Here is a 13386-nt window from a genome sequence, read left to right as displayed (position 1 = left end):
AGTTAATATATCTTGTGGTTTCTGTGAGGTTGTACTGTGTACTCATTGATGGATTACTGAAAGGGCCAACTGGGCACAGGCCCAGGGGCCCAAGGTTTCAAGAGGCCCCTGACCTTCTCCTTGAACTGCAAAGAGACACAACATAAATTCTTAAATGGTCAGAACAACTGCAAGGAGACAAAGTGACACAAAGTGACACAAAATAACCACAAAAGACAAAACATTACTTCAAGGAGAAACAAATTATCTCAAAAAGACAGAATTGCCACAGCGAGACACAATACAATCAAGACACAAAACTACAGAAAGACGCATGTTTTCATGAGGAAACAGAGTATAGACAAGGTTCTGGCCTCTGTGTGTCATTACTCATTGCATGTTTCAAGGCTTGTCTGATGCCTGTTGATCTTGGTAAGGAAGTGTTAGATCAGTGTTTTGATAGTACAATCAAGCTGGCTCCAGCAGAGGGAAAAAGCCTTGTGAAACTGCTGTCAGAAACTTCCAACAAAGCTAAATGCTTCTCTGTTTTGTTTCCAAAAGGAAATACTACCAACCACAAATATATGCAGCAGAGATTAACATTATCCTGGTATGTAAACCTCTTTTAGATTTGCACAGAATGTAGAATACATCTTTAATGCTCAGTACAGTATCGGAGGTCCAACAAGTTGTTTGCAATGTTTTTATAGCCTCATGGAAAGGACAAGCAGGTTTCAGACCTGCGACAGTTTATTTGTTGAAAGATGAGAAATCTATTGAAAAAAGGTTTGTTTTATGATCGATTCCATTTTTTTAGGAGTATTAGAGGTACCCAAGCTTTTTGGCAGGGAGCACAGTGTGACCTCTTAGCTTGTGTCAGCTTAGAGTCACTACGTGGTTGTGTTCATTTTCTTCTGCAGTTTTGTGTTGGACAAGTCTTCTCCTTAGCATTTTAAAGCAGGAAGGTAGAACACAGACAGCTGAAGATTTAGAATGGGAGGAGAGGTATAAACTGTTGGGCCATTTTGCTGTCACTGTGGCAAGGATGATTGATTTTAAATGACATTGTTTTTTATGGAAATACTCATGTCTCAATCACAGGAAAAATATTACTTGACTACTTTTATCTTGTAGAATTTCAGCAGTGTGGTTCACCTTATGTGCAACACTTGTTTTGGATTGAGAATGCACCACAAATTGATAAAAGCACAAGTTAATAGCTCATTCATTTTCTAGATCAATATGTGACATGAGTCTTTCAAGGACATTGTGACATCTGTGCAGCAACATTCTAAAGATGATTCCAAAACATGTAAAACAAGAAACACTGTTTTTTGGTTGAATTTTCCCAAGCCAGCATCCACTCACACATTTATATATTGCAGCTGTAATGAAGAGTGTACTCAACTCAACTCATTCTCGGAACCCATTGGCTGTATTCGGCGTCTGACTTCCAGCACACGGCGATACAGCCTCTGGGGGCAGACCCCCGATTTTTTAGCATTCCGGTTTGGAGGAGGTGAATTTGTGTTTCCGACTTCAGTTTTCTCCCCCCGCTCATTTAAGTAAATATGCTGAACCACTGCGATGGATTCAGAGTTTGCAGTGACGCCAATTATGTTCTGCCTCGTTAGTTCACCGCACGGACCATTTAACCTGGCAACTACTGCAGCCGGCTCAAACGTGACTGGTCAATACGCGGACTACAAACAACCTACAACTGGAAACCAGGGCTCTTCCGCTCTTCTTCCAGAGGCAATATCTCCGGGGTTTGCCTACAGACTCTACATTCACTGAATGTAGAGTCTGTATATAGAGACTAAACTCAACTCAACTCAACTTTATTCATAGAGCACTTTAAAAACAAAAACAGCCGAAACAAAGTGCTGTACATAAACATAAAAACGTAAGATATAAAAAAAATTTAAAACACTAAAACAATAAAATAAAATAAAGCAAAATGCAATGATTTGTGTAAGGAAAACACATTGCAAACAGTCTTAAAAATGATTGAGTAATTAACATGCAGATTGTGCAGCAGCTTGAACCAGATATGTACAGTTTACAATGGTTAAATTTTACTAATTTGCTTTTTTTGTCTGTATGTCTTACTCTAAAAGATTACTTTACCCACAAAATCACCATTTCTTTATGAATTACTCATCCTGTGTTACTTTGAATGTGTGAAGAAAGTTTTCAAAAGACACAAGGAAGCTTTGTCTTTGACTCTGCTGTGGGAGTTCTGTTTGATGGGAAATGTTTTGGTAAACTTGCTCTGGTTCACTGTGATGCCTTCAACAAGCGTATGTTTTATTAATTGGTTAGGTGTAAGCTGATGTCTGTCATTATTATCTTTTAATCATAGAAACAAACCAGATGTCATACAGAAAGAACATCTTAACAAGTTTCTTTATTTGGTCCCTCATACATTTTAATTAGTTTATATATTATTTATCTATTTTATCCAGTTATAACTCATGTATATCTATCCAAAACTGTGTTTAATTGGCTTTTTGTTAGATTTGGTACTGATCCTAAACTGAACAACATAATGTTTTTCTTTATCTAATGTTAGGTTTATTTTTGTGTTTTAGTGGAAGGTGGGCTTGTTTTTAGGGTGTGATTCAGAGCAGCTATTAGGCACCAGCTGTTGACTGATTGGCAATACGGATTAAATATTATATCATGGTTTTGCAAAACTGTACTGTAAATGCCTTGCTTTGGCTAACTCACTGCATGAAGGCATGGTAGCTTTATTTAAATAGCGTGAACATCCCAAACAAGGAGGCAAATCACAGTCCTTTAAAAAGGCAACAAAACATCAGAATAACACATAAAACAATAAGTAATAAAGAAAGAGAACAAAATCATTTGAGATAATATCCAATTTGAATTAGACAAAATTAATTACAATTTAGATGGATTTACCAGAAACACAGTTACAGTGCTGTAATAAGTTGCCTTAAAATTCAACCAAGGAAATATAGGTGCAGCAGAGACACAGATCAATTGAAGGCACAGGAGAACAGCTGAGTTTTTAGACTTCATACGTGAAAGTGGTTATGAATGTAGCCCAGTGGAAAACACAATGTCCCTTTGGGTGTCCCTGAAATGAGAGAATATCTGGAGGAAATACTGCAAGAGGAAAACAGGAAGTGAAGATCTTTCCTTCTCGTGACTCACCCTCATTTTGCTCCTCCTCCAGTAGGTAAATATGTTTGAAATGTTATCTCTGTGCAAAACAATCAAAAGATGTGCATCAATATGATTGAACAGAAGTACCAAGTGTATTTTGTGCTGCAGATGGTGATTTAGGCCGTCCAGTGTTTACAGATTGTTTCCATATGCAGCAGAGTAATTCATGAGATGACTGCAGTGTTCCTACTTCCTCAGAGTATTGAAAGTTAATTTTACAGACATATATTTTATCGTTCATGCTTGAGAATGTTCATTGTGTGTACAGTACCCGAAAATGATGTTTATTTTCATCATGTAGTGCTGTATGAGGTTGATGACTGCTGCCACTGCCATTACCACATGTGTACCTGAGTTAGTGCAGAAAGACAGAATGGAGTGAGTACATTGAGATATAGACTGCGTCACTTCACTTGATGTTAATTCAGAGTGTTTCTTATTTTATTGAAGTTGACTGTGAGTTTTGTTTATTTTCTTCTATTTTGAACAAACAGAAGAGCTGCTGCCACAATTGTTTATGAACTGAACTGAACTGAACTGAACGGATTTATTGAAGTAGTTACAGTTGAGGTACTTTAAGATAAGATCTAAGGGCTCCACTGGGTTTATATTCTTCCACAAAAAGGATGGAAATACTTTTAACTTTTAGTTTCACACAGGACACCAGCAGTGGTCTCCTGAGTGAAAGTCCTGTGTTTGTGTAACATTTTGTAAATGAGGGAGAAAACTTCCCAACATGGACACTGGTGTGTGAGCTGCTTTCATTTCTCCACACTGTCACACTCTGAAACATGTACACATGTATTATGGCTCTTCAGGATCATATATGATCATAGCAACACTGTTGGTGTTAAACACAAGAAGTCCTGAGGGGCATTCAACAAGTATTAAGAAGTAGAAGTCCTCATTTGTTGATGAAACCCTCGTCGTGTGTGATGTCAGTGTGAAGAAACATGAAGCTCTGCTGACATCTTGTGGCAGCTATTATTCATGTGTTTTGATGTTGCAAATGTCCCGTCAGCTTTGTTCTCCTGTGCTTTCAGTTGTTCTTATGCCAGTTAACTTTGTCTCCACGATGGTAGTTATCTGGTGTCAGATGCTCCAGTTTGAGTACCATTATACAGACAAAGATTTGTTCCTTTTCAGAATATTAACCCTTTCATACTGTTCATGTCAAATCTGAGCAGTTTTGACATTTGACAGCAGTAAAAACACCCTAAATGCCATTCTTTTAGCCTGACATTTGATTACTTTTCCTGAGGTGACCCAAAATGTACAAAATAAAAATATTTAAAAATCTTATTTACTTACTTACTTTTGTGCAGGTGCGACAGTTTTTTGAATATTGAGGTTGTTCTGGGTCAAATTTAACTTTCATCTATTGAAATGAATTACACATGACATGTCTGTATATCTATTTTATAAGACGGTAGCAACACAGTTAAAGGGAAACCTTTATAATGTTGCCCAGTATCAAGGTTAATTTCTGAGGTTCTCACAGAGACAGGTACCTGTTGGTCACCAAAGTGTCGTGGGAAAATCTCAAAACAGTGAAAGAGTAAAACTGGTCATCAGGTGTCTTGACATGATATGCACCAGGTGGTGACAGTTGTTGATACAGTGAGCAACAACCCACCTCATCAAATACTGCCACTTTGTAAGTGGACGCCGCCACACAGAGGCACCCTTCCCAGCGGTATGCAACACACCAGCCAGCAGCAGTTTGTAACACTACTGTTAATTACTGTCATATAAAGAATGTGAAAGTCCATATAGTGTGGGAGGGGAGGGTGATGGATGGGTCAAACAACTTCTCAGACTTTCACCCAGGAACACACTGTTTCCGAGTGAAACCAAAAGTCAGTGAAGTTATTTAAATAACAACATACTGTGCTAGAAATGAACACACCTTGTTCTTTTTGCTCCCCTCCAGAACCCTCTCATCAAGACACCCTTCAGCAAAATGTACCAGCATGTGTACACATACAGGGACATATACCACAAGACATCTGAACTTCCTGACTGTCTTCCCACTGTGGACCATGTGATATTCTGTCAAGTTTATGTTCATGTGTTTGTGTCCACCTCCTGTTTTATTTTGAAATGTGTTCTCATTGTGTTTAGTGTGTCTTTTACTTCCTGAGTTTTCCCACCTTTGTTAATGACCCCATGTGTTTCACCTGTGTCTTGTTCCACTCACCTGTGTGTAGTTGGTGATCAGCCCTTGTGTATTTAAAGCCCAGTGTTTCCCCCAATCAGATGCCAGCTGGTCACTGTCGCCCTGGTGTGTTCATGCTTCCCAGTCCTTTCCTCTTGTTTGAGTTCTTGGTTTTTGACTCTGCTCAGACTTATGGACTTTGCTTTTTGTGTGATTAGTTTGTGTGAATGGACTTTTCTGCCTTCGCTGACTGCGTTCACGTGTTTGACCCCTGACCTCCTAAGTAAAGATTTGGATTTGATAAACTGTTCTTGGTGTTTTGTGTTTCCCTGAATCCCAGTTTTGTACCAGGTGGTTACAGATCAGACTGTCAACTGCCCTGTGGCTCTGAGCTGCCACTGCAGCTGCTGTCTCATGGACACGTCTGACTGCACCTCTGAGAGCCTGCAGTTCAACTTGTGCATGAATGACACCCTTCTACGACTAGTCTCAAGTAATAGCAACATAAAGCACATTGAAACACACTATTCACATAGAAACTGTCCTAACTTCAGCTGTTGCAAATAAAAACTGTTACATTTACCAGTAGAAAAAGGTGAATGAAAATTGTTTGGTCCTGTGCAATTACAGGGGAAAAACAACCACAATGAATATATCTTGAAACTTCCAATTCAGTTCAATACAACTTAATTTACTCCAAAGGAAATTCTCGTGCTAAAGAATGCTTCAGATTACAGTAACACAAATTACAGTAACAACACTAACATTCACAAACCAGTAACAACCAGTGGGTCAGGGTCACACTCTGGGCCTAGTTTTTTAAACAATAGTGTATTTAATATGAATATTCAAAATATATAAGATATTAAGTGTTAAAGGAGAAACAAAAGTTAAGTTATGCACAAGAATAAACTAAAACTGAACTGAAATGGAGGGATCAACGTCATATTGTGTATATAACAATGAGAAATAGAATTGCACATCAATCAATCAGTTTTATTAATAAAGCCCAATATCACAAATCACAATTTGCTTCACAGGGCTTTACAGCATACGACATCCCTCTGTCCTTATGACCCTCACAGCTGATCAGGAAATACTCCCCAAAAAACCCTTTAACGGGGAAAAAAAACATGATATTGACAAGTGATTATGACACTGAAAAGTAATATTTCACATGATGTTGAGAAAATATTGTACACAATATTGAAGAGGAGTATAGTTCATCATGTCAAAGTAATAATGCACCTTGTTGTCAGTGTCCCTTGTTTCAGCTCTCCTCTGTCCATAAAGATAAAGACTGTTAATCACTGTATTTATCAACCATACATTTTCTCATCACATCCAGTGAGCACCAAGCATCACTTTTATGTGTGTTACATTACACAGCACACATCAGATCTCGCATGTCTTTGAGGACATGGTTTGTGTGTTTTATTCACACAGTGGTGTGTAAGATTAAGTTTGATATTGAGGTTATAAAACAGGAACATTGAGCGAGGTTTTCTTTAATCAATTAGGTTTTATTTTAAAAAAAGCAGGATTGAAAATGAAGCTGGGTGTTTTGGTGATTTGCACATGAAAAGATATGCAGATGTGTCACAGGATAGATTAAATACTTGTTTTAAAGACGTCTATTTTACTTGCCAACCATTGTTCAAACAGCATATCAGTGATAGTGTTCAGATTAGCTAGTGTCTGAATACAAATGCTGCACCTGCTAGAAACATAGTTGCATTTGCATCAGACTCATTTCTAACTAGTGTCTTACACATCGATGTATCTTCTTGCCCTTGTACACACAAGTTATTCTTGTCACAAACTAACTGAGTGAATGTGACCAAAAGGAAGTTCACACCAGACACTTCCTCTCTGGGTGCCAATGGTGTCTTGAGAACTTTGTCGACACTGGTCCACCAACACATCTCATTATACCATGTCTATAAATCAGCTCTGAGAAACATACAGTAGGCTCGTTAAAATGTGCATGCCTGTTATATTTGCATCAAAGAAATATTAAAAAAGAAAAGTGTCTTGATATGGCCAGTTAAAAGAACATTACATATTGATAAAACATCAAACTAAACATTTTATGTGTAGAGTCTTACACTTACACGTCTGTGCATCATATCTTCTTGATCTTATATACACACGTGTTGTACTTGTCACAGTCACAGAAGTTGACACTAGTTATAAATAATAACTTCAATGACTGTCTGCTTCCTTCCTCTCTGAGTGTCACTAGCTTTTCTTGAGAACTTTGTTGACACCAGCCCACCAACACATCTCATTATACCACATCTATAAATCAGCTTTTACTTCTGCTGTTCTGCTGCCAGTCAGCAGTACGGGGATGATTCATGAAACTTTTTGACAGTGTTCAAAATTTGGAAACACATACCAAAGTATGGAAATGATCATAATACCTGGAGGAAGATGAATAAGGGAAATGGGATAAGGAGGAAGACAGAGCAGAAAATGAGTGGATGCAAGTCAGATGTTAGCAGTGCAATAAGAGAATTGATTAAAGATAAGGCCCAGACCATAATGGAGACCAATACAGAGAGCTTGACGCTCCATTTGAAACGGTACCACGGCAAGCAGGCAATGACCAAATACCTGGAGTCAAAGAGAGACAGAGTGCCAGCCAGTCACAATATTTGTTATATTTCTGGCTTTCACAATGTTTCTATAACCAGTGCTCATGCACACACCACCCATTGTCCACTACGTCTTTACCCTCCTCCTGGAATATATGACATCAAACTGGGGTCTACTCACCAAAGACTTTATGTTTCTCAAAGTTATGTGTAAACAAATATTCTTTTTTCTCAGAATGAGTCTCTCTTGATCGAACTGCCTACACTGCAAAGCAACCCAAAAAAGGAAGGGGGGGGGGGGGGGTTACAAAGCATCTAAAAGACAGTCTGACAATAAACAAAAGGAAATGTGTGTCAGTAATGGCAAAGCTTTTCAGAGATGGAGAGAAAATGTTTAATAGTTTAGCCTTCTGCTAACCAGAGCCAGAGACTACAAGTAGCAGGACACACACACACACACACACACACACACACACACACACACACACACACACACACACACACACACACACACACACACACACACACAGAGAAAAAATAATCTATAAATAGAAATTGCATGAGTCTAATGGTCATACATATTTATGTCGCACCTTTTCTCTCTTCCTCAAAAGAGGAGGTGAAGATTATTATCAACCCACTGCACGCATATTTACTGTAAAGTGTTCACAGAGAAAACAAATTATCAGACACTGGTGTAGGGCTATAGCTTTCGAAGGTAAGTTTGTGATGTTACTTTATCTTGTACAGATAGATTAGTAACAAGGACAAAAGAACTGCAAACGGTCATGAAAATGAATAAACTGTAAGAAAGGTACAGTTTGGGACCGTAACTCTACAGAATACTGTGACTAAAACGTTAATGTTTTATTTGATTTGATTTTTTTTCTCTTTTTCCTTGAAATGTGAGAATATTAAGTGTCATTGTGTAACAAGAACAAGAAAGCAGTATGAAAAAAGATAAAGAGACAAAAACATGAAAAAGACTATGCAGTATTTTGAATGTTGTAAAACTGGGTAAAGACAGTGATGATTAATATCATGTAACCCAGGACTTGTTACAGTCAGGTCATTATTAAGTTAATGCAAGAATATGAATCAGTACACAAAACACAAAGTGAATTCATCTGTCATGTAACCCTCCTCATCCTTAATCAGAGGGCAGAGGTTCATTCAACAAGTAGTGACATATCAAGTACAGAAGACAGACAACACGTCCTAAACCAACGTACATTAATATCAAACATTACAATGAATTACTGAAACAACATGATGTTCTGTGGCTGCAGTAAAGACCTCACAGCAGCACGTACGTCACCAGGACTTGTTATATTATCTGAAAATGTATAATTTGATCAAACATCATCAGCAGATGATTTGATTTGATTTGATTTGAATGTGGGTATAGTGTGTGTGTGTGTGTGTGTGTGTGTGTGTGTGTGTGTGTGTGTGTGTGTGTGTGTGTGTGTGTGTGTGTGTGTGTCACTGAACGATGTCAGGTAGAGATTAAACAACATGCTGCCTTTCTATAACCTGATCTCTTCAACTACAGGTTTCACTCTGAAGAATGGAAGATTTACACATTAACAACACTTCACAGGACAACAGCGACTACCACAGCAACATCATCTTTGGCTACAATGATTACCGTGTAGAAGCAGGATTCATTATTAAAGTCTTTACATGCATATTCATAAGTATCGGCCTTCCTTTAACGCTCATGGCCATCTACGCTCTTTATTCGCAGGTATGAACATTACAACTGAGACTTATCCATTTACTCTTTGTGTCATGTGTCACTCTGTTAGGGCTGTAGTAGGCTGCCTGTAGGTCTAGTTTTTGCGGTGTGTACACTGTTGGTGTTCGTCGGTTATTGACGGCTGTTTTTCAACCAATTTGGCATGTTGAATCAGCATCTGAGATACCAGAGAAAATCTGAAAATCAAAATCACTCTAATTGGTGCACACAAAAAAAAGCAGAAGTGAGGAAAGTAAACAAACAGCTAAAGTCAAGAGGGAGTGAGACGGCAACAGTCTTGTCATATTAGAAATTTTTTTTTTTTTTTTTTTTTTTTTTTGCTATTAAGCCCATCAGCAGAATGGTTTGTAATGGACTTTGTTACTTTTCACTCGCACATGGTAAAAATCCTTTGTTCTTTCAAAATCAGGTTGTGTTGTCAATGTGGTAACTGTCCAAGTAGCGTCTTGAATCTGTCCTGTCAGTCTCCAGTTTCCCTTTCTGAATGATGAATACAGACTACCACAGGACATATGTGTTAGTTGGCCATTGGCTGTAGTCTTCGCAGTATCTTCAAGAGCAACATTTTGGCCAAGACAAAGTCACTGTGAACAACACAGTGGTCTGCATGTGTCTACACTACTTCTTTGATGTTTATTTGGTGTGTCTGGGCTGTAAAGGACCTTGATCTGTGTTGGGGGCCAAGTGTCAGGGGGCTGCGATCTTGTTATAACTTTACAGCAATAATTCACTGCATGACTTAAATGTACATGAAACTGATTGGACTCCAAACACATGCAGCTCACTCATGACTCCATCCCATCCTTTTCTTAACCTGTAGAGGTTCATGTCACAACTTTACACTTAATTACTCCTCACTTTCCTGTTCATCTCTGACCAACTCATCCTCACTGTGACCTCATCACAGTGAGGATGAGTTGGTCCACGTTTGCTCATGGACTTTCCACGTCCACATATGACGTCCAGGGTACCCTGGGTGTGTTGGTTGTTGACGTTCTGGGATGCTGTGTCAACTTCAGCCTGTTACATGCATTGTCTGTTTTCAAAATACACTTCTGTTTTCACAGGAAATGAACAGTTTGCATACAGTCTCTTTCAAAATAAAAGCACCACGTCGGTACAACACCACCAACTGATGGTTTTTATCCTTCAACAACACACATGTGGCTGGGTTTAGAAAAAAAAAGGGTTTGGCTTTATCTTGCAGGAAGGGAACACCCTAATTGGTCTTCTGACCCCTTAACTTGCGCTGTTGTCCCGTCACATTTCCTCCGATCCCGACGGCCACCGTTATTGTCCAGCCGGGTATCATGCCAACATGAAAGGACATCTTTTTTTTCAGTTTCCAACAACAGAGGTCACTGACCAAACATTGGTATTCAGTGGCTTCAGAGTGAGACCAGGTTGCCCTGGTAACATGTCTCCTTCCTGTATCTGCGCGATCCTCCCTGAAATTTTTGTGTAATAAGGAGAGAGGTTCACCTTACAAATACAACCATGTCACTCAAACTGTGACTCCAGTCTGGAGCATCTGTTGGATAAATACAGCATGTGTTTGGTCCAGAATGCATCATGTCTTCGTCTGAAAAAAAAGCTGCAGTAAATCTGGTTCTTATGTTGTGTTCACACTAACAGTGACAAAGCATTATGAAACTATAAACTGATGCCAGACACTTGTCACCAAATGATCAGCATGATGCGCTACAAATCAAAGTCAAGCTGGCCTCATTTGTTTCAGCACTCTAATACCATGGTCAAGCATCAACAGATCATATGTTTTTGTTTCATCATTTTGGGTTCCTCTTTTTCTTCCGTAACTCTGTTCTGTTCTATCTGAAAGAAAATCTTCCTTGCCATGAGCCAAAATTTCATTATTAGCTCTCATGCTGTATCAACTACTTTAACCAGCGTGTTGATCAACACTTCAATTGTGACTTGGCGACAATGCAGCTAGCCATACTGCAGCTGTGTTGCTCATAGTGTGAACAGGGCATAAGTCTTGTTACTATTGTGACTGGCCAGTTTGTCAGTTTGTATGTGATATTTCTGACAGCACAAAAGAGAGATTTTAGAGGAGGTGGAGTTCAGAACATGTTTACAGCTGCTTGTTTACTTTCCTTTCTCCTGCAGGTGAGAAATGATCATGTTGCTCCGATCTACATCATCAACCTTCTAATTTCGGACCTTATTCAGTTCTGCTGCATGATCGTTGAGGTGGTGCAACCTGAGGATTCAACAACAGACACTATCTTCACTCTAATTTACATCTATAGTCTGGGGGCCAGTGTTGGCTTCATGGTGTGTGTCGCCCTGGAAAGGTAACTGTCTGTCTGTCCAGTATGTGTGGAGCTCCTTCTGTCTGACCTTTGTTGGACTGCAGAATTCTGAAGCTATGTCTCTTGTATTTCAGGTATTTGGTCATCGCCTGCCCACTGTGGTACCGCTTCAGACGAACCATCAAGATCTCTGTGCTGGTCTGTGTCGTGGTCTGGGTCCTTCCTGCTCTCTGTCTCCTCAGTGTCTCTTTTTGCTCTAATTATCGTATTAAAGACATCATCTTCACCGTCTTTTTACTCCTTCCCCTCCCACTGCTCATATTCTTCCTGGGTGGGACCCTCAGAGCTCTGTCTGCCTGCATCTCGGTCCCATCTGACGAAAAACGACGTGTTGTAGGAATGTTGGTCCTGGTGCTGCTGATTTACACGCTGCTGTTTCTTTCCCTCATCATTTGGTTACTGACAAAGGGAGATAAAATGAACACCTTCCTCACTGAAATGTCTTTCACTTTAATTAAGTTGAGTCCTCTTGCAGACTTAGTTCTGTATGTTTTCATGAGGAAAGGTGCCATAGACAGGCTCTTGGCCGCTGTGTGTTGTTGCAGAATGGACAGCAATGAAACCAGCAGTACGGCAGTATCAGTGGTGACAACACATCCACAGTCAGCTTCAAGTAGGCAGAGACAGAGGGACACAGAGACAGAGATAGAGGAGGGAACAGAAGACATGTAGGCTGACAGGAAGGACAGAGACACAACAGATTCTGTCCTCTACTGATATGATTTCCAGTAAGACACCTAACTGTAGATAGCAGGAAGTCTTGTCCTGACTCTGCTGTGGGAGTTCTGCTCACTGGGAAATTTGTGATGGCTTCAAAAACGTTAATCAAATATGTTTTCCATAAGTTTAGCTGTAAGCTGATGTCTATCATTATCATTAATCACAGAAACAAACCAGATATTATCTTTGATTCACTGAGCTCATTAAAGCTGCCACACTGTCTTAAACTAAACCTTTATTTAGACTTTAACACAGAAAGAGCATCTTAACAAGTCTGCAGGACCTTTTACTGCTTTAGTCTCTCATATTCATTTTTAATGAGGTTGTTTACTCTTCTCTGTTGTAACTATTTTCAGCAGGTAATAAACTAAATTGCATACTATTTGTTTTTTTTGTTTTTTTTTTTATTGTTTTGGTGTTTTATTGGTTACTATTTAACTGCGACTGGCAGCATCAGGAGGAAATGCAGCGGGACAACAACATAAGTTAAGGCAGCGGAGGTCCAAGTGAGATGGCCAGGAGGGGTGGTGGATGGATCCATCAACCACTGACCTTCAATTAGGATGCCGGTGTTCACTTCCTGTATGATTGTAAACCATGTTCTTTTTTCCTGAACCCACCACATGTGTGTGTTGTTGA

The 13386-nt window shown here is 39.3% G+C and overlaps 1 protein-coding gene across 1 annotated transcript; it reads left to right on the top strand.

Annotated features, from left to right (window-relative positions):
* Positions 1–8596: 8596 nt before the first annotated feature.
* On the top strand, positions 8597–13117 carry LOC125903033 (G-protein coupled receptor 4-like). Its single transcript, XM_049599623.1, has 4 exons — positions 8597–8650; positions 9485–9679; positions 11822–12009; positions 12102–13117. The coding sequence occupies exons 2-4, from the start codon at positions 9500–9502 to the stop codon at positions 12697–12699; spliced, it is 966 nt and encodes a 321-aa protein (XP_049455580.1). The 5' UTR covers positions 8597–8650; positions 9485–9499; the 3' UTR covers positions 12700–13117.
* Positions 13118–13386: the final 269 nt, after the last annotated feature.

Source organism: Epinephelus fuscoguttatus, linkage group LG16 (assembly GCF_011397635.1).
Source record: "Epinephelus fuscoguttatus linkage group LG16, E.fuscoguttatus.final_Chr_v1".
Taxonomy (NCBI): Eukaryota; Metazoa; Chordata; class Actinopteri; order Perciformes; family Serranidae; genus Epinephelus; species Epinephelus fuscoguttatus.
This window is presented reverse-complemented; position numbering and strand designations above follow the sequence as displayed.